Source organism: Amblyomma maculatum, chromosome 5 (genome assembly GCF_055883805.1).
Source record: "Amblyomma maculatum isolate TAMU_Amacu chromosome 5, ASM5588380v1, whole genome shotgun sequence".
In the NCBI taxonomy this organism is placed as follows: domain Eukaryota; kingdom Metazoa; phylum Arthropoda; class Arachnida; order Ixodida; family Ixodidae; genus Amblyomma; species Amblyomma maculatum.
The window spans coordinates 108,883,546-108,903,818 of NC_139348.1; the positions used below are offsets into that span (position 1 = coordinate 108,883,546).

Sequence of the window (20,273 nt, forward strand, 5' to 3'; positions counted from 1 at the left end):
CTAAAAACAACACTAAAAATGGTTTTTTCCTCAAAGCAGGGCTAAATGTAGATTACATCAAAAAATCAAATCCAAAATTTAATGGATGATATTGCCTTAATTATTGCACGAAATTTCAGTACATTCTGGTGTTGAGTTCAACTAACATATGGAGCATATAAAAAAAAAAGAATTTATCTTTACACCTCGTACTGATAAAATATTTCGCGTATTTCTCAGTTTGTGTTTTCATGGATTTAGCTCATTTCGAAAAAAAAAATAACTTCTTTGGTACAATGCCAACTGAGTGTACCATGCTTCAGCAATGCGTTTAAAAACAGACGTCCAACTGGTGCCAGCACCACCAGCAGCAACACACGTTTTTCGTAGAAAATAGTTTATTGGTAGCTTACACACACACTCACCCATATACACACACACTCAAAGATGCACACACACCTTGTAAATAGCCACACGTTCCTAGATATCAACAGCAATAGCAAACACGACATGCCACTCTGCCAGAGAGTACAAAAGAGGTTAAGCAAGCACAGCTGGTGTCACGGCTAACACAAACGCCCAAATGTTTTTCCATAGTAGCAAACGACTAAACACTTCATGGGGCACAGAGCATGACATTCTCATATGATGACCAGTCCTTTTCCCATGCCCTCAATATAAGACAGGAACTCACGTCTACACGGGCCACCTCATTGTGCCTTGTATGTGTTAAACACGACAGCAACCACAGAAAATACTTTTAAAACGTGAAGGAGCCATTGAAACCAGCACGTGCTATTCAAGCTTGTGAAAAAAGTAAAACCGGAAGACCGTGTCAGCCATAGCCTCGTCTCCCTCTAATGGTGAGAAGAACAATTCGCGCAAAGCACTTCCACCTGCATTCCTACGCCACTCCGCAAAGCGCAGAAACTTGAAATTGAGGCCGACACTCTCTTAAACATGCACATATACATACACACGCACACAATTCATTAATTTACACACCTCGATGTGCCTGCAGCTCCACATCGTGCAAAGTCCTACGCACCCTACACAAGCATGATGAGGAATGTCACGTCTCTGCACTGTCACAAAACACCAAGCTGATTGGCTCATGATTCTAGGCCCACAAGAAAAAAAAACATGAAGGCCCCAGCTCTAGTACTCTGGATTGGTCTACGTGCAACGTCCGAACACTGACCACATCATTGGCCAGTGTAGCAGCACGACTGTGAAAGTAACCTGAATAAACCTCTGTGCAACGCACTTTGTCATTTCTTCCACCTAGTGCGATCTGCAACTACCCGTGTCATCAGTCGCCTAAGATGGAGCCATGTAAGTACCGACAAGTGAAGCAGTGTTCAAACATGAAGGCTGAATTGGTTTTCCCATTCTGCAGGCACAGCAATGCAGTAGACGGCTACAAGAGCGATCTGAAAAGCGTAGTGAGCAGAAGCATGACAACAGCTTAGATTGCAGATCAGAGAAGGGAAGTTCTGCGCTAACTGATAACGAACCAGACAGATGGCTCGCGCAGAATGTTCGTGGCTGTGAACAGGAATCATCAAAGTAATCGGAATAGTCCTACAAAAACCTCGTGTTCACCCAGATACAGTAACGTTTTATGATGAAACTGCAACAGAATAATTTAGTATGCTAAAGCTAATGCCACTAGTGACAGTAACCTTATGCCGCTGGAAGGACTTTGCGCTCACGATGCCGAAAATGGTTGAAGCAAAAAAAAAAACATTTGTCAGCCCTTCAAAGCTTTCACAAAATTGGTTCAGCAGAATCCCATTCTAGAGAACAGTGTTCATGAGTGTTCGTTGCTCTCCCAAGAACGCTTCATAGCTTGCCTTTCATCTGCATTATGTCAATATATTTCTCAAGCAAAATCAAACCACATCTTACTTAAGCTTTGTTTCTTACAAGCGCCATTTTTCCATCCCTACTGCAAGCACAGCGCAAGACTGTTGATGCTAAGATACCACATTGAGCTATCTTTTATGTCTCACAAATCATCGTACACATTAGTCATTTTTCATTCAATATTAGCCTGCACATGTGAAACAGTTTAATTAATAAACATAAGACTAGATCCCAATGCACATGGCTGGAAAATGGCCTGGCAGTAAAATATTAATTAAATATAATCAACGAGATAAACCACTGTCTAAACAGCAGTACAGCGATGAAGCAAGCACAAAAGGTGAGGCATGAGAAATAAAACAAATAAACAGGCGCAAAAGCTTCAACAAAAGGAGAAAAAGAGAACGTACACATGGCAAGCGTACAACATTGGGCAGTGTCAAAGAGACAGCAAAACTAAGCAATACTCCTTGCTGTTTCAATGCGAGTAAAGCTTGAAAGGGAGATCAATGAGCTCACAGCTTCGCACAAAGTTCTTTCCGAGGCAAATACTTCAGTTTTGGAAATGTCCAAAATAAATTCTTCTCTTCAGCCATGGCTCGCAGGTCAACAACGTCCTATATCAAAAGCAACCAAGTAGTAAATAACAAAAACAATACAAAAATAACCTAGAAGCGAAACAGTTCAAACCAGCCTGCCTTAAACTAGTTTTTCAACTGTCCTTACTCTTCACAAGGAAAAGACTTCCACGGATAACGCAACCACCTCATCACATTGTTTAGAGGTCTCAATACCTCTGCCAAGGGCTGTATGCCTGCATCTACCAATTTTCGAAGTGTCTACCATTTAGCGATTTAAGAAAAGAAATGGCTTTAAGATAATATAATATTGCTTTGCATTTTCCATGCTACTGCATCAAGATTAGAGGCCTTCAGTATCGAAATGCTGGTTAATTCATCCATCACAATAGTATTGTGAGCAGTGTTTAACTTGTAGAACGGCCATATTTGTTTCCTACCGAATAAACATTACATCGGGCAATGGCAACCCTGCCCAAAGGTGCTTTGAAAAATCAATAATGTATATAAGTCATCACATACGTGGAAAGCTGAGAAATCCACGTGTTTTCAAAGGAATGATTTAACTGAACGCTATTTACGCACCTTGCTTGATTAGTGATTTCTGCTTTAACCCTTGGACTGTTTTTGCCGTACGGGTACTGCGCTAAACGCATAGTGTTTAAAAAAATTTGATACTGGAGGTGCATTTTTTTTTTTTTCATAATATATGACAGCTAAAGGTTTAAAGAACAATCCCGGTGTTTTTTTCCACCCATGCAGATTTTAGCAAAACGTTCATCGCGAGGTCTTTGCAGTCTTTTAGCCCTCAGCATCAAGTTTCACAGCAGAGCGGTGTTTTCCTTAAAATACAACTGATTTTTGAAATTTTCCATTTTGTGACCTCAATCACAGGCATCCATGTATCTATGACATCACAGTTGGCGCATTCATTTATATTTGCTCTCCAATTGCTGAAGGGAGAAATTTTGAACGTGCTTTTGGTCACTTCAGACAGTTCATAGGTTGGCCTACTGTGATGTGATAGTTTAGTAGAACCCCAGTTTCGGCCTTCTGGTTTAAGCTGCTCTAAAATACTTTAGCTCATTATTTTGAAAAAGGTCGCTGGTACCAAAGAAGGGACTCTGAGGAATGTAATATCAGTACCAACAAAAATGTCATCAAAAATAAAAATAAAGCAGTTACCCTCCCTTTAAGCACATAGACTGTACGTGGCTTGCCAACACATACCGTGCGTAAGTTGAAACAAAATGATCGGGAATAGATTTATTCACATGATTTCTACATACTATCAGCGATGTTTTTGTCTCTCTATGTGGTTTTGATGCAGACACAAGTGGAAAAAGTTCAGTTGCTCCTTCCAGCGTAAACTAAACACACTCTTTCATGCTGTGTCCACCTGTGCCAAAAGTAATGATACAGCTGCATTTTTGCAAGCATACTGTTCACTTTCTGTTCTATAAGCCAAAGCATGCATCAACAACCTCCAACAAGTGAAACCTAGCACACAGAAAGCAAAGCCCTTGTTTCTGGGCTGCACTTTTTTTATTTTATTTCTGAGCATCAAAACGGGCACTGTGATTTGAGTGCTAAATCATTACAAATTAAGTTTTTTTTCTAACTCGTGACATTTTTGGAATTCTTTGTGCACATCAAAACAAAATATCTACCAGCTGTGCCTCACAGTGCGAAAGGTATTCTTTTTCTTATTTTTATATGTTGAAATTGCATCAAATTATATTTAGCTACCACATTTCCCGGTGTATAAGGCATGGTATTCTTTTTCAAAATTTTTAGCATTAAGTCCTACATAATTTCGAACCTGTATATTTATATATTTTTTAATTTTATGCAACGTCCTTAGTTCGAACTAGACACAGAACAAACAGCTTCAAAGCTGTTTGAATCTGTTTAAAGAAGCTCAGATGTGGCGCAAAAGCCTCTAAATACGTTGGATGCATCTTACACACCAGAAAGTATGGTAAATAATTTTTTTAGGCTTAGTTATTATGTTTTTACTACAGCACATCCCCAATGTAATGTGTTTTTGTTTTTTGTTTTTTACACGACCTGCCTACTTACCAGGCATGCTAGATCATGCTTTTCAAACCTCCAGGTGCCACTTTGGGAACAAAACACAGTTTAACAGAACGCTGTTGAACAAGGAGCCATTAGCTAGGTTAGCGGCTGATGCGAATTGTGAGCAAGGTGTCAGCTCGGTGGCCCACTTCATGCAGGCAATTATCAAATTTATCCCCAGGAAGGGCCATGCCATTGAAACCAAGCATTAAAAAAAAAAAAAAATCCTCAACAATTCGATGAAACCCCCATCTCAGATCATCTTGAGAAAATATATATTTTCAACTTTTTGCACCATCAAACATTTGTCTTGGAGACATCTTTATAGTAGGAAACGCACAATGTATCCTCGACGTGCGAAAATCGCACACATTTCAGGTTTTACCCAAAAGTTAACGGCTATACATTTAAACGAGCAATATTGCAGATGTTACCAAACCTCGCTTTCAAACTGCAGCGGATAAAGAAGACTTTCACAAGTGTCTTACAGCATCTTCTAATTTCTCAGATCACTCTACTGGCTTCACGCCACAGGTCATCACTGTAACACTCTTGACTGAGCCTGTGATCGACAGGCACCAAGCACTGATGCCCTATCAAAAGCAGATAAGATACAGATTAGGAAACTGCCAAAAAAGAAAACCAAAAAGTACCACATTCGCCGCATTCTCAAAGCACCTTCTCCTAAAGTGCACAGCAAAAGAATCTGCAGGTTGCAGCGGTCTGCATCCGAAAAGATGTTTTCCAAGAAGCGTCAAAACGTAACCAGTAAAGCCCAACCTCGAAACTAATGGAGAGCTCAGATGCCATGACTAGTTCTCCGTGCTCTCAAGGCACATGCTTGTCCGATGACTTCACATCCGACCGGTGTGCTGCGTAAGCCAACGCCTGATGCGGAGTGTGGTCCGGAGACTTTGCGCCTATCCGAAGTTTCTCAAAAAAAGAGAGGATGAAGAAAACATGCCCCATTACACCATGTTGCGCGCAATCGCATGATAAAAAAAAAGCATCGCTCCATTCCACAGTTTGTCGATTGATACTGACGAGCTTCCTTCACACAGTTGCTTGCGTGCCGTTGACAACTGAAACCTTTTTATGAACATCTCAACATACCGGCTCCATGTGCAAGGTTCCGCGTGGTTTTCGTGGCCCTGTCACTGCGCAAACACAGCGTGTAACCAGTATCACGGGACAAGGTTCACGGCTAGAGCAGAATCGAGCAATCTACGACTGCCTCAATGGGTTGAAGCCGCCCTGTCGATGTGGCTTGTAGTCCGAACACAGTGACAGCGTCAGCTGCCGGAGCAGTCGTTTCCTTGACCCTTGTGGAGCTTCTTGATGAGTCACAACCCTGCGAGACATGCACCACTTGTTGGACCACCACTCCCAATGCCATACCTCTCTGAGATGAACTTTGACTATGTTGCGAGACACTATGATGCAACTAATTTTTGGTGATGGATGTAAGCGCTTGGAAAGCACTATGCTATTACCATTACAGTTCCCTTAAAGAAAAATTAAATTTTAAGGTAAATTAGAAACCAAATTTAAATTTAAATTTTATCCCATTTTCTAAATTTTTGTCCTTAGCTCAAGCAACGACATCGCTTGCCCTGCCCCAAAGTTCACGGGGCTCGTCGTCTATGAAAAAACCCATGGTGTGGGCAAACAGAAAGAATAAATCCTGCACTATACCTGTGTCAGATTCTTTAAGAAAACAGCGCTTTCATCTGTTCATCCATCACTCAGGCAATCTGCTGACATAAGGCTTTGAATCATTTCTCATGCTAAGGCGGCTTAAATGCCTAGCGCCTTTGCCACTGGACGTCACGACTTGGCTTCTGCCTCGTTGCGTGATGTGACTGAGCAGCCAATCCTGTACTGCTCTTTTTTCCGGATTCTGGAGTCCTGACCAACCATCAAGGCTTAGTGGTTTTAGCTTTTGGCTGCTCAGCCTAACATGATGGAATTGAATTTTGACTGCACCGGTTTCATTTCCACCGAGGCCAGATGCAAGCATGCCCATGTCCCCTGTCAACTTAAAGATTGTAGGCAGTCAAACAGACAGCCCAGCTTTGTAAGGCTGCCAAGCCCCAAATACGACCACCACAACTTTGAATTGCAACAGCTTCGTTACAAACCATGAAAAATAATGCAAGGAATGCAACAAAAGAAATCAGATAAACTGCAAACTTTCAAATGCAGGTTCCAGCAGATTTCCCAGAATAAAAGAAGACTACCACTGTGACCCTATTTTCTTGCCGTTCTTTTACAATAACTGATGAATTTTCAAAGAACCTTGAAGTACAAAGAAGTGGGAAAAGATAATTAGCAGTTATGGCTGTACCAAACCAGTTAAATGTATGCTATACAATCACCTTATAACACTCATTAATTAACCAGCAGCCAAACCAGTCAACAGAAACTGTTGACAATCGCCAAGCAAAAATATGCGCATGCAGAATGTACTTGTACACAGTAGAAAAATTCCTCGGATCAGCAGAAACCTTTACTATGTTAAGGTCTTTACTATACCAGCTGATGAAGAAAAACATGGCCCTGAAGATGCTGTCTGTCAATTAAATGAATACTTACTAATCATGTCTTGTTGCTTTATGGAGAAAAAAAAACATGCTAAAATACTGTTCACTGCTCTCTTACTGTCTCTTGGTGCAATTTTTTTTTTCAGTTAGATTTTTTTGCTTACATCTTACATCTTTTGCTCTTTAGCATGAATGTAATGCAACTACGAATACAATAGTTTGTTTTCCTGTGAAAGCCAAAGCCCTGCATGAACACTGTCGTCTTGTGCTGTTTCTGTCACTTAGGAGGATACAGATCACAAATACGCACGACAGCCAAGCGTGGCAAAGATGCACACACCGCACCTCCACTTCTTGCCACCGCTGCCTCACTGCACAGTGCTGCGAATGTTCAGCTGTTGCATTCCTTCCCTACTTCTCACTGCACTTTTCAGCCCTTTTATTTTCTGAATGGACCGCGCCAACTTCTTTCCACATTTGTAGCCAGCTCTGCTTTTGTTTTTTCATACATGCCACTTGCTTTCCCTCACGACTCCAAGGCTTATGTAAAGTTAGCTTCTCCTCCAAATTGCTCAGCCTTGTGGTAAAGCCAGCTTAAAAACTATTTTTTTCTTTTTCATTAAGGAAAATTTGCCTCACAATGCTAGGCAGCGTGCGTGTGGCGATGTCATTTTGTGATAAGGAAGTCACTACACCTGACTATAGCCGATTTTTGTGAAAAAAATGCATTTACTATAAAAAGGACAAAATGTGGGGTCATCAATGGAAGATGAACTGGGACTTCAGTTTCACTTTACTATATCCAAGCAGTTATTATATCATAGTTTACTATAGCAGGATTGGTTCTACTGAACCAAAAGGGCTGCGGTTTCCAGGCTTAAGTTCCCGTAGAAAAGGCACAGGAGACCCTGTGCGCATTGACACCTGTGCAGAGGCAGTACTATTTGCAGGAGCAAAGCAAATAAAAATAGACCAATCCCACCGACCAATCTGCGCATGCGTCGGTTTTCCGGAAGTTGCACCACCGCCATGTTTGTTGTAGTCGGCTGGTCAGCGCATGCGCATGCGACTGCACTCTCCGCTCCATAGGAACTCAACGCACATTTCCCATACCTCACTGCAGAGAAAAATTTGTTGTCATTATTTAGCAAATTTACAGCGACTGTTAGATGCCAAGCAAGCATTCTAGGGGCCTTAAATTTGTTTTTGTTTTTTTTAACCAGTAGTCTCGTTCAGTTGTGAAGGGCTTGTCGGAAATAGTCGAGGGCTGTGTACAAAAAACTGTATCATGGTAATTTATGGTTCTGGTGACTGATGGTTGATTGATGCGTGAAAGGCAATGAATGACGAGATGTATAAATTGTAATTTATGAATTAAAGAAAAATGAATGAACTAGATAGAGGGAGGGGGTTGAACGGTGTCAAAATGCTCAGAATTAAGAGTAGATGCATGATGATGCTAATAGAGATTTAAGTGAACTAATTGAAAAAAATGAGAAATTGGAAAGAGGGGTTTCAAAGGTGTCAAAATAATCACAATGAAAAGTCAATGCTTGATGATCTAATAAAAGAAATTAAAGTATCTGATAAAATAACAAAAAGGAAAAAAATGAGGTTGAAAAGTGCTAAATCGCATAGAACAAAAAATCAGTGGTTGATATACTAATCAAGAAAATTTAGAGAGGGAAACAGACAAATTATTTATTCGAAATAAAAGAAAAACTGAAAAATTATGAACATGGGTCAAACACACAAAACGAAAGGTAAATGCTCTGAGGACGATAATGAAAAAAAGCATATAAGTGGCCAACTAAATATTTCAATGATTGTATGAAATGAAAAAGTGCATTTAACGATGTTAGACTGATTTTGACACCTTTAAACTGCCTTTCAAGATTTCCAATTCAATTAATTTTTTGATCAATTACTTACTCTCAATTTTCTTATCTAGCACTCTAGAACTGACTTTTCATCCCGGGCATTCTGACACCTTGAACCCCTTTTTTTGGATTTCTTTTTTCAATTATTTCAGGTAATTAACCAATTACACATTTTAAAATTTCTTAATTACTATCATCACACAGTGACTTTTTATTCCAAGCATTTTGACACCTTTCAACCCCCTTTTTCTAATTTTTCGTTTTTTAAATATTTCAATTACTTAATTGATAAATTACACTCAAATTTTCTTCCTTAAAGTCGGCAAGCATTGGCTTTTTCGGCTTCAGTATTTTAGAAGCTTTGAACCATGTTTTTTAAATTTTCACTTTTTCAATTCATAAAAAGATTATTGAATCAATTACACACTGAATTTTCTTAATTCACATGATCAAGCATTAGCTTTAATGTATAATTAATTTTGACACCTTTGAGGCCCCATTTTTCTAGGTTTTTTTCGCAATTTAATTACGCATTCTAAACTTTCATAAAGCGCACCACTAGCCTTGGCTTTTCATTCAAATAATAGGACACACAAGTTTTCATTTTTCAATTATTTCAACTAATTAAGTGGCAAATTACACTAAACTTTCTAAGTTAGCATCATCAAATTGTCTTTTCTTTCTGAGCGTTTTGGTATTGAACCACCCATTTTCCTTTTTTTTTATTTTCTTATTTAATCGACTAATCACATTTATACCATTAGCTCATCATTGCCCATGAAACACCCATCAGTGGAAGGGCAAATTACCATGATACGGTTTTTTAGGCAACCCTCCTTGTTTCCGACATGTGGTGCCAACAACTACTACAACGGCAACGGCTTTTTGGGCGAATGAGCTGTATAAGCTATTGTATAAATACATAAAACTAGAGTAATATATGTGATATGTGCTGTTATATTGCCCAGGAAGGAGACAGGTGAATTTTTCCAATGCACTCCGGCATAAACATGAACTAAAAATTGTTCGGAAACATGGCACGCAGGCTGTCCGGGTGGCTGGAGCGGCCGGTTGACTACATGTACCAGCATGCACCGCGACAGCGGTGGTGTCGTGAAACTGGCCGGTGGAATTGGTCTATTATGTCGGACAAAGCAAGGACACAGGTGCAGAAACGCTGCATTGTGGTATGGCTTACACCTCCTCTGCATAAGTACTACCGATTCAAGCATACAGACCACAAGCTCCATTGTCTAGAAAAAGACAGCTTTTTTTTTAAGACTTTCTACACTCAGAACCTAACCCACACCCTTTGTGCTTACCTCACCTGGTACAAAGAATCCCATTGTAGCCTTTCAGTCTATAATGCTTAAAAAAAAAACGAGTAAACAAAAACTGCACCGTCCGCACCTACACAAGCATGCAAAAGCTTAAGATTTTAACATTAAGCATGTCAGCCCATGAACTGCATACTAGAATTAACGAAGATTACTACTTGGGGCACACATATTAAGAAAGTCCAAATCATGATTTGAAGCTTTATCGACCTATGTGCTCTCAACACCACATACACGGAAAGATTTCAAGCTGCATTTAAATTTTTTGTGAAAGTAACAAGCAAGCTTGAGAATAAGAATCCCAATTTTTCAAGCTGTGGTACAGAGAAAGCTGTGGTACAACTCCCGAGTTATCACCAAAAGACCAGTTATTTCCACTGTAGGGTCAGGTCTCTCCCATGTTATGTCTAATCATTGGGTGCTGAGAGGGTACTAGGTGCAAACATGTATACTAGGTGCAAGCCATGCGTTGGGTACGAGCCATTCTGCCGCGAAAATTGGCACACACTGAAGAAACTGGTGGGCGCAAACAAAGGCTCGCCAGACCACGCTGTTTTGAGTATGAGAACATCGGAGAAAAAAATTCACCAATGACTGGCAGAAAGAGAGAGAGAGTGAGTGTATCTGTGATGTACGCGTGTGCACTCGTCTATGGGATGCCTTTTCAGCTTTGCATGAAAGCAGCAGTGGGGTTAATCGTCTGCAGCTGACCAGTGGTGATATGCACCCACGCTAGATGGTGAGTGTTTGTGTAGTGAAAGTGTGTGTGTGTGTGGGTGCGTGTGTGCGTGTGCGTGCATGCGTATATGCATGCGTGCGCGCCCCTGCCTCAGTAAAAAGTAACTAACATCTCTATAAAAAAGTGACTTGGAATCAGCAGCTGCCTTGTGCCATAGCCGGGTTGCTTTGAAGCAAGCACTACTGCAAGACTCGCGGGGTCAAGCCTCCTTCTGCTAGCCAGTAACCAGTGCGGGAGTGTGCACCAGCTTCTGGAATGTCCATTTTTGTGGTCCTCCAACTGTTAGTCTGTCGCATCACTTGGTGAGCAATTTGCGTTTCCTTATTTGTCTCTCTCGTACAGTTTAGTGTTGTTGCAAGATTTCTCTCGAAAAATTATTTTTCATGCGTTGAACTGTTTCGAAGAACACTTTGGATGTGCCCTTGTGAACAATCTGTAATTCCTCTGTGCAGAGTCTGTCTCTGTGCCACATAGCAAACCCCCATTAATTTGAACTTCGAGTGAAAAAAAAAAAGGTAATAATTTGAATGTCGAATTAACAGATGGCTCCCCTCGTGAAAGTAAAATTTACCCTATGAGAATCTGGGCAAAACACTTCTTAGAAAGAAAATTATGTACCAACAATAATTTTTCACAGTTCTGTCAAATGTTTTGCGTGCACCGCAGTAACATACCACTAATTAGGCCTCAAAGGAGCAAGAAAAAATGTACAAATTATCCAAAAGTTCAAATTACTGAATGCCCCTAAAAGGCTACCAAAAGATTCTTGAATCAACAGTAAAGAATGCCTGAAATATTGCTGTCTATACACAAGGTGAAAACTAAGCGACGGCGATATTTAGCTCCTTTGTCAGGTGCTTCGCTTCACACACACTGGCGAGAAATCATAAGAGCCTTCATGGATCTTTTCACAATGTGGCGCAGTAGCAATCGTATCTTTTCACAAACAGCCCCATTGCTTTTTTGCAATGCATTCGAGCATTGATAATTGCAGTGAACCATCCTCAAAACACGACATTTTAGTGTACTCAAAGAGCGAAGGAAACACACGGATGTAGAAGAGAAATATGTGCAGGCGCTAGGGCGACGTGACTTTGTCCCCAAATAAAACTAAAAGACCAGTGACAAGCAAAGCAGTGTCCAAAACAGTGCGACTAACTGATACGTGCGTGAGGTGGCAGAAGTGAAATGAATGACGTTGCTGGGCTATATTTCGGCAATGGGCGAGTTCCAATCGTCATCGTGCTTGTCGAAGCGCATACGCATGAGGGGTGCGGGAACTACTATTTCATGCAATTCAGGTTCAGAGAGGTCTGTCTGCTTGGACAATCGCTGGTTGCTTTGCGAGTCGGGCCTCGTCGTGACCCTTCGTCTGAATTAACAGGTTCAAGCTGCTTATGTCGAAACTAATAAACGTCCGATGCCACTAGAGTTATATAGGTGTCAGGCAGCACCGCCCTTCTAGCTTCAGACACTGTTGTGTGAATCAATAGCCTCTAATTGCTACCACATGCTTCCGCCCCCTTCAAGTATGATGAACTATGCATTTTAAGGACTCTCCACCGCATAGTCCACAGTCAACGCGGTAGCGTCCTCAAACCACAGTAAGGCAAGTTTGCAGAGAGGCACCACTGCTACTGTGCCGCATTGCAAAAAGACCGCGAAGGCACTTAACGATCCGGTAGCAATGTCTCAACACTCCAAACAGTGTGCTCAAAACAAGGCACATGACGAAAACGCGAATAATTGTCGCTTTCACTAAGCTTTCATCAAGCGTATACAATGTGTTCTTCAAATAAAGCTACTGTGATGAGCTTGGAATCAGGGGGACACATTATCGCTCCCTCCTCAACTTCATTAGTTTAGAAGGACTTTTTGTTGGGTGAGTTGGTGCATGCTGTTGTAGGAACCAGTTGCGCACAGAAGGGTAAACACAGGTAAAAACACATTCCGTCTACCTTGTGTTTTTTTCTGTGTGCGTCTTTATGTGCACAACTTGTTCCTACAATAGTAAACTTCATTAGATTCGCCAGCCTTTCTTCATTAAATTTAAACCCTCAATTTTTCTTGCTAGGTACAGGCCACGTACTGGGTACTGATGATATAGCAATAAAATTTATTGCAAAAGCACTGCTAGTCCTATTACAAGGATAGCTGGCACCATGCACTGAGGACAGCACAAAAGCCATGTGCATGTCTCGACATGGAACACATGGCTCGAAGCTGACATGTCCGAGTGCTTGCCTGTTCCGTCCTCCTCACGAACATTCCTCTGGCAGGTGGCAGTTGGCAGGTGACAACGCAGGGCATTGACAGGTTAGCTGTTTGCGTGACGTCACGAGACCACCTGTTACGGCTGAATTTGCAGAAGCTGCCAAACTGGGCAGTACATTCGAGATGGGAATCGAACCCAACGGGACCCTTGCATCTATATTCTGACACACTGCTTCTAGGTTATGCAGACACATTCTCAGAGCCGCGTGGTAATGTGAAATTAACAATGACATGCTCAAGCATGGTCGAGGGCACTTGCTCAGAATTTTATGGTAGGTTGGCTGATGGCAAAGTGGGGAGGGAAATGGGGAAATGCCTCTACCCACATTTTCTGAAAGGAAGATGAGAGAGAGGAGGCTGGAAGGTGACACGTGCCATAGCGGCTAGGGTGTCACACTATGCTGCTGGAGGTGGTTGGCCCGAAACAGATCACCTGAGGATACGGGTACACGACACGTGTCCCCCTGCACAGCACCCAACTTCCAAGGCAAACTCAGTTTCGAACACTTCAGCCTGCAAAGGCGATTCGCTCCACCACGTTAGTATAGCTGCTTCCTTCTCGCTGGCTGCCACATGCGCCAGTGAACTAGCTGACCTAGTCTTTCCTCTTAGGTGTGTCGCAAGTGACTAAAGTGGCACGCAACGCCAATAAGGTGTGCATGAGTTGAGTAGACACTGTATCAGTGTAGCAACAAGGCCACAGCGCCTCTTGCCAAAATATGTGAAAGGCCACCCGACACCGATTTAAAGGCCTCTTTTAACCAAACCATATGATCGTGCCTGCAAGTCTTAGGAATTGTCTGTATGACTCTGAATACCAGGGTCCCACTGGGCTTGATTCTATATCCTTCTATGTGAAAGAAGCTGCCAGAGTTGCCAGCTCTATGCAGCTGAACCATGGCTTCTGGTCTCGTAACGTCACACAACACGCCGAGCCGGTCAGTGCATAGTCATGCCCCCAACCACCTGTCAGAGGCGTGCATGATTTTCCAAGATTGTGAGACTTCTAATGGTTGCCAATGCTGGTGATGTACACCGAATATTTTCTTTTTTTTTTCCGTCATGGGTGTACTAACACTCGTGCGGCAAAAATTACAGCCACTTATGCTCGCAGTATGATGTGTGACTGGTGCTAGTTAGTCTGCAAACTGGCAGAAATGAAATGTTAAATTCTTGGCTGAGGACCCAAGTCAGGGCCTTCAGTTTGATTTCGGATGTTTAAGCTCGGCTTCCACTGGGTGGTGTGCCTTCCTTCAGTCATTCTCTTAAATATTCCCAAAATAAGAAGTGCTTAGAGAGCAGTATTTAAATATTTGCCAGAGGAGGGTGCCTACTCTTAAGGCACTGAGGTAAGGAGACTTCTAAAACTTGACCCTGAATAAGGCTTCAGAGTTATTCACCTGCTTGTTCGTGTCAGCTTTGTATCTGCCATTACTGCAGCGCTCTAAGGTATATGCACTGACCCCAATTAAGCAATTAATTTTCCAAAGCACGAATGACCACTGCAGACAAGCCAGAACTCCTGCCGATGCTCACAGCGTGACACTTACCTTCAGCAATGTGCTGTCACTCTGCCTTCACATCACTGTCGCCCTTGTTCACCTGGTGGAGCACATTCTGGTTCGTCTGATCGTTCTCATACTCCACAAAGTCATCAAAGAGGCTGGGCCATGCCTCCGAGTCGTCATAGGTGCTAAGGTCGCGGCCCGCCGTCTCCGCAAAGTGCAAGAACATGTTCCACGTATCGCTCGTGATGCCGCGCACCTCTGGGTGGCTCTCAAGGAACGCGAGCCAGCGCTCCAGCACCGGTGGCGGCTCCAGGGAGAACACGAGCCGCCACAGCTGGGCCGCCATGTCCGTTGGTAATGTGCGCTGCCCTGTCTCAAGCCCAAATCGGAATGTGAAGCGGTACAGGTCGCGAAACCGAGTGGGCTCGCGAGCCTCCAAGACAAGCTCCGGGAACCGTGCCTGGATCGCCGAGACCGAGTCAGCACGCAAAGCGCGGCAGCCACCAAGGAATTCATCCCGGGTGAAGCGGCACATCTGCTGCGCGCCAAACTTCCATGCAAGGAGGAGCACGCGGAACTCCTCAGGCCTGACACCTAGGTCATCACAGAGGCGCACAATGCCCTCGGCGAGGACCGCGTCTTCTTCGGAGTCTCTATACTTCTCAAAAAGGGCTACGGCTCGTGCCTCCGAGTGCCGCGGCTCAAACGGACCACGGCGCCCTGTATCCCGGCGCGGGTAGAACATGAAGCGTTCACCAATACTGGTCCGTGGCACCGCAGGCACAGTCGCAGTGGATACGTTGGACTCTGAAGTGGCTGCAGCCGACGAGTTGGTCAGGAGTCCAGCGACACCAGTGGGTGTGGTTGCTGGCGTGCTGGTGACCGTGGTTAGGCCTCCACCGCCACCCGTGGGGGTTGCAGCGCCGCCCGGACCGGACTGAGCCGAGCCCGCGGCGGCCTGGCTGTTGGTGACACCCGTGGTTCCGCCTTTGGAGCACGCTGGGTCAAGGAACTTCAGAGGGTGTTCGCCGGTCGCCGGGTCCTGGCCAAGGCAGCAGCACAGCGCGTTCCCCATGAGCTTGGCTCACATACCATGGTGCTGCACCACAGCAAAGACGAAAAGCTCTCAGTGATGGCAAAGCAAAGAAACATGGTCACAAGTTCCCAACAAAGAAGGCACTTTAGCTACTAGGGTTGGCCACATCGTAAATTGGACTTGAGTTATGACATGTACAGCAGAATCGCTAATTCAGATTCAATTCATTAGCAGTTTATACGGAATGATTAAGGCCTTCCCTTAATCTTAACAAATTTTTGGTCCCCTCCAAGTTTGAGCTATTAAAAGCTGGCTGTGTTCTCAATCCTGCGATACATGTGTTCAAGATCATCTGCATTCTTCGGGCCAAAGAGTCAGACATGCACATACAAAAGCTGCCTTCTGTGTACTTAGTGAGAGGACCTAATTGTATGTGTAGTTACTATATAACACGTTCACTGCATAGTGAGTCACGCCTGGGCCATCCACAAATGCCAAGTCAAGCAATGAAGCCGAGGGAAAGCCCAAGCAGAAAGCCCACGTGCCAGGTTGCTACTGCCATCTGTTAGCAGTTTAAAAGGCAAGCTTCGATAGTGGCTCACTAGAGAGTCATACCATACCCAAGTTTAAGGGTGGCCCACCAGCATGGCACGACACCCGGAGTGGTTTGGGCTGTGAAAATAATTTCTACCGAGACCGTGTAAAGCATTGCAATAACCACTTTCACCAGTTGATACAGAAATGTGCACTTAGCAAAGCTACTACACAGCATATGCTACACAATGCCTGAATAGTATAAAGAACAATGGAAGTTTCTCATTGCCCTTAAAGGGTCCTGCAATGAAAATCAAGTATACAGTTTATATTCACTGTTTGCTTGGAATGTTTTGCCTGCTGTTCAGCAGTCTCAGCCCGAAATGAAAGTACTGAAATCAGAATATTTCATACATTATGCCATACTGAAATGGTAAATATGTCTGATGGGGCAAAACACTGGAGCAGTGATTTTTGGTAGCGCATGTGAGGGGGCAAATGCAATTCACCGCTACTGCCGCGACAGCCAACTTCACATGCCTTCGCTCTGGATGAATGAATCCAATAAAAGTGTTCAAGCTTCAAAACTCACTTACATAGAAACAAAAAGAAAGCCCTACACAAAAAGACTAGGGCAACATGAAGAATATGCATAATTCTACATTATGCCACTTCCCATTTTGCTTCCAGCAATCTCGAATTGTGCACAACTGCACCAGAGCTGCAGATATGGTGTGAAGACAGCAATGAAAATTAGTCAAATGAATTCACTGCACTCCTTCATGAAAACAAAGAAAGCCTGAAGAGGGAGAAAGCTTTTCAATAGAAAGATTATAGAAAGCCACCTTCATTGATTAGCGAGTGAAATGTGGTTCTTGGCAACTTAATCTTATATCTAAAATAAAGTTCATATGCACGTGTTCATTCCTCTAATTCTATTTCTGCAATGATGTCTGCAGACAATCCCACTGCGCATGTCAGCCACTGAAGCAGCCGAACAGATTTCTTCAAATGAAAACACCCTCGTAAGATATGATCAAACATAGGAATTCGGTAAGGAAACCAAAAAGTTTTGTGTTCACAACCACTGACATTAAGAGCCAATACATAAAGCCTATAATCATATATGTCAGATATGTTTTTCATTCATATCTTGAAAGAGGGATAAGCACTGCTTCTACAAAACAAACCCACACACAAACTGGTTATTCTGAGAAACTAGTTCACAAGCATTAAGAGTTCCTTAGGTAAAAAAGAAAACACAGAATGCTGGCCAAAAGTTGGGGAAAAATGCAAAAGTCAGTTTTCTTTTTTTCTCTGAAAAATCTACTGCCCAATAACATGAGATGCGTCAAACTTTATACGACATTAAGCACTTGCGCAGGTAACACTTCCCGTTTTTCTCGAGCACTTTATAAAGGAGGCTCACTCCTTCCCATTTCGCAACAGCAAAAAGACAGTAGACAAAGACGAACCAGAAGAAATGAAAAAAAAAAGAAACAATGAAAAACAAATAGTATTTCATATTACACAACAAAGCATCTAGACAACAGTTAAGCACTAACTTAGAAACGCCAACTACCAGTAAACCGTTTGTGTGGCTAGCATCATAAATCAGCTATGCAATTCACCGAGCCAGCTTTGCATAAAGCCTGTACCACTAAGGAAACAAAAAATAAGAGAGCAGGAACTGCTGAGACATGCAGCACAAGCAACATCACTCATCAACAATCGTCGGAGTCAGCAGTTGTCACAGTGAGTGTTACAGTGATGGACAGTTGCCCAAGGAATGCTGTCAGAACTGGATTGAGCGAAGAACCAATGTAAACAAGCCCCAACAAAGCAGACTTTATACAATGATGCCTTCGCATAATGTAAAGTAGGGTAGTCCCAACAAAGCAGACTTTATACAACGATGCCTTCGCATAATGTAAAGTAGGGTAGTTAATCATGCGTTGCCTTTCTACAATGTTAATTAATTCAAGTTTATCTCACTGTTTTTTTATGTTCCCTGTGAATGGAAGGGAAAAAAAAATTGCAATCGAAACACTTCATATTTCCAACAATTTCTGGACCTTTCACCATGCCTTTGAAATATATCTAGAGGTACCAACATTTTTTCTGTGCCTCGGCTTTGTTTATCTGCAGCCATACAATCACCATAATTTTGTTGAAATTACACAGCGAACTACTATTTTAAGCCAGAGTAAAGGGGAGCAATTCCAACCAGATATTGATTTCTGTCTTGATGTGCTCTTGACTAATGTTTATTATTCCTTTTTTTTTTTTTTTCTTGCAAAATGCCGCACCTTAGCACCAGGTCCTCACAAAACACATACTTACAACATTATCTCCACAAACGTTTTAATGTGTGACATTCTGTGGAGTAAAAGAAACCACATTAAAATGGCTTGAATCAAGCTGAAGAAGCAGTGTTTTATTTTATAGGAGTGCAGTATTAACCTTCCTAAGGTAGGCACAATCACTGAGTGCTAAACAAGTACAGAACTACCAGGAGTCAACTATCTAACCTTCGCACGCAAGAACAACACAGCGCTTGATTTCATTAAACACACGGTAAAAACAATTGTAGGTTTATCTGCATCGAGCATAATGCACAACGTCTAAAGCAAAGTTCATAAACTGCAGATCGGCAAATTCGTAGGGGCCGCCAGTGAAACAAATCGAAAACTTGAAGATGTTTTAGATCACCAGAAAAATGAAAATATCATTAGGTACGAGCAATTACCGACAGTACTTGTATCGAGCCAAACACCGAAAGCACAATGAGCGTGTATGCACGACAAACGAAGGCCCCGAAACCTTGAATCAAATCGGAAGAAAATAAACAGCACAACGATAACTAAATACTCAAACCCATGTAGCACTGTCAGTACTTCCGGCCTTCACCGAGATGCAGCTTAATTAGCAAGCACCTGTACTACAGGTGAGTAGTAGTACGCGGTCGAGATCCTCCGAGAGACCCATCTCTTCGCCGAACGAGACATGACGGATGTGTGGCTCAAAACAGCCGGACACAAAGCTCGCAAACGTTATGAGTCACCCGAAACAGCGTGACCATTTTGTGAAAAAGGAAAAAGAAATTAAAGGAAGAGAAACTAACAGCAGGCAAAAACGACAGCTTAACTCTTGCCGAGCCCTGCGATGGAAAATGACGTCTGTCTCCGGTTGCGTTGTTTTCGGAAGCAACGTGCTTTTTGCGACGGCGAAATGGCTTCGCTGCTCGCACAGCGCACCGCTCGCTGGCGAAAGGACTTTTCGGGGTCGGCTGGCGACGCGGAGGCCCCCCAATGCGCACTGTAGCGTCCAGCTGGGTCAAAGAACCGCGCAACTGCAGCGCAACTCAAGCAAATCGACCATTCTTTTGTGTCCCAGACCGTCGGTCAACACGGCGGCCAACCCTCACGCGTACGGTAGATGGGCCCGTACGGACTGGTAACGCAGCGATGTCTATTTTCCAACAATGAAACACGTGGTACGAAAAGCAGACCGTAGAACAAAGCTTACATTTCACATAACGAGGCCTTCCGGACGTTTCTTTTTTTGGGGGAAGTTTTTGTCTTTCACCTCCCGAGAACTGGCACCAGCATCGCCACACACAAGCACACAGAAAACGACCGACTCGCACTCGCTTGGTCGAGCAGACAGCTGACAGTTGGTTGTGCTTTACGCTGTAAGGTAACTAGCGCCCCTATCTGCGGGTTTTGTTTTCGAACTTACCACTTACCACACTGCAAAAGGCAACGCATAAAGCAATAAACTCATAAAGTAGGCTTTGTGTTCAGACGTTTGTAAAGTAAAAGTCATCTTACTAGCTGTTATTAAATCACATCGATTGATTACTTTAGTGTGCATGGTACTTCCAAGGTCCATGGTACTTCTTTGTAGTGTATCTA

General features: G+C 42.9%; 1 protein-coding gene across 1 annotated transcript; it reads right to left on the reverse strand.

Annotated features, from left to right (window-relative positions):
* Window positions 1–359: 359 nt before the first annotated feature.
* On the reverse strand, window positions 360–20,042 carry SCCRO3 (defective in cullin neddylation 1 domain containing SCCRO3). Its single transcript, XM_084604085.1, has 3 exons — window positions 19,885–20,042; window positions 14,829–15,885; window positions 360–5,856 (listed from the first exon to the last, which is right to left on the reverse strand). Exon 2 carries the CDS (start codon window positions 15,859–15,861, stop codon window positions 14,845–14,847), a length of 1,017 nt encoding a protein of 338 aa, XP_084460211.1. The 5' UTR covers window positions 15,862–15,885; window positions 19,885–20,042; the 3' UTR covers window positions 360–5,856; window positions 14,829–14,844.
* Between the last annotated feature and the right edge of the window lie 231 nt (window positions 20,043–20,273).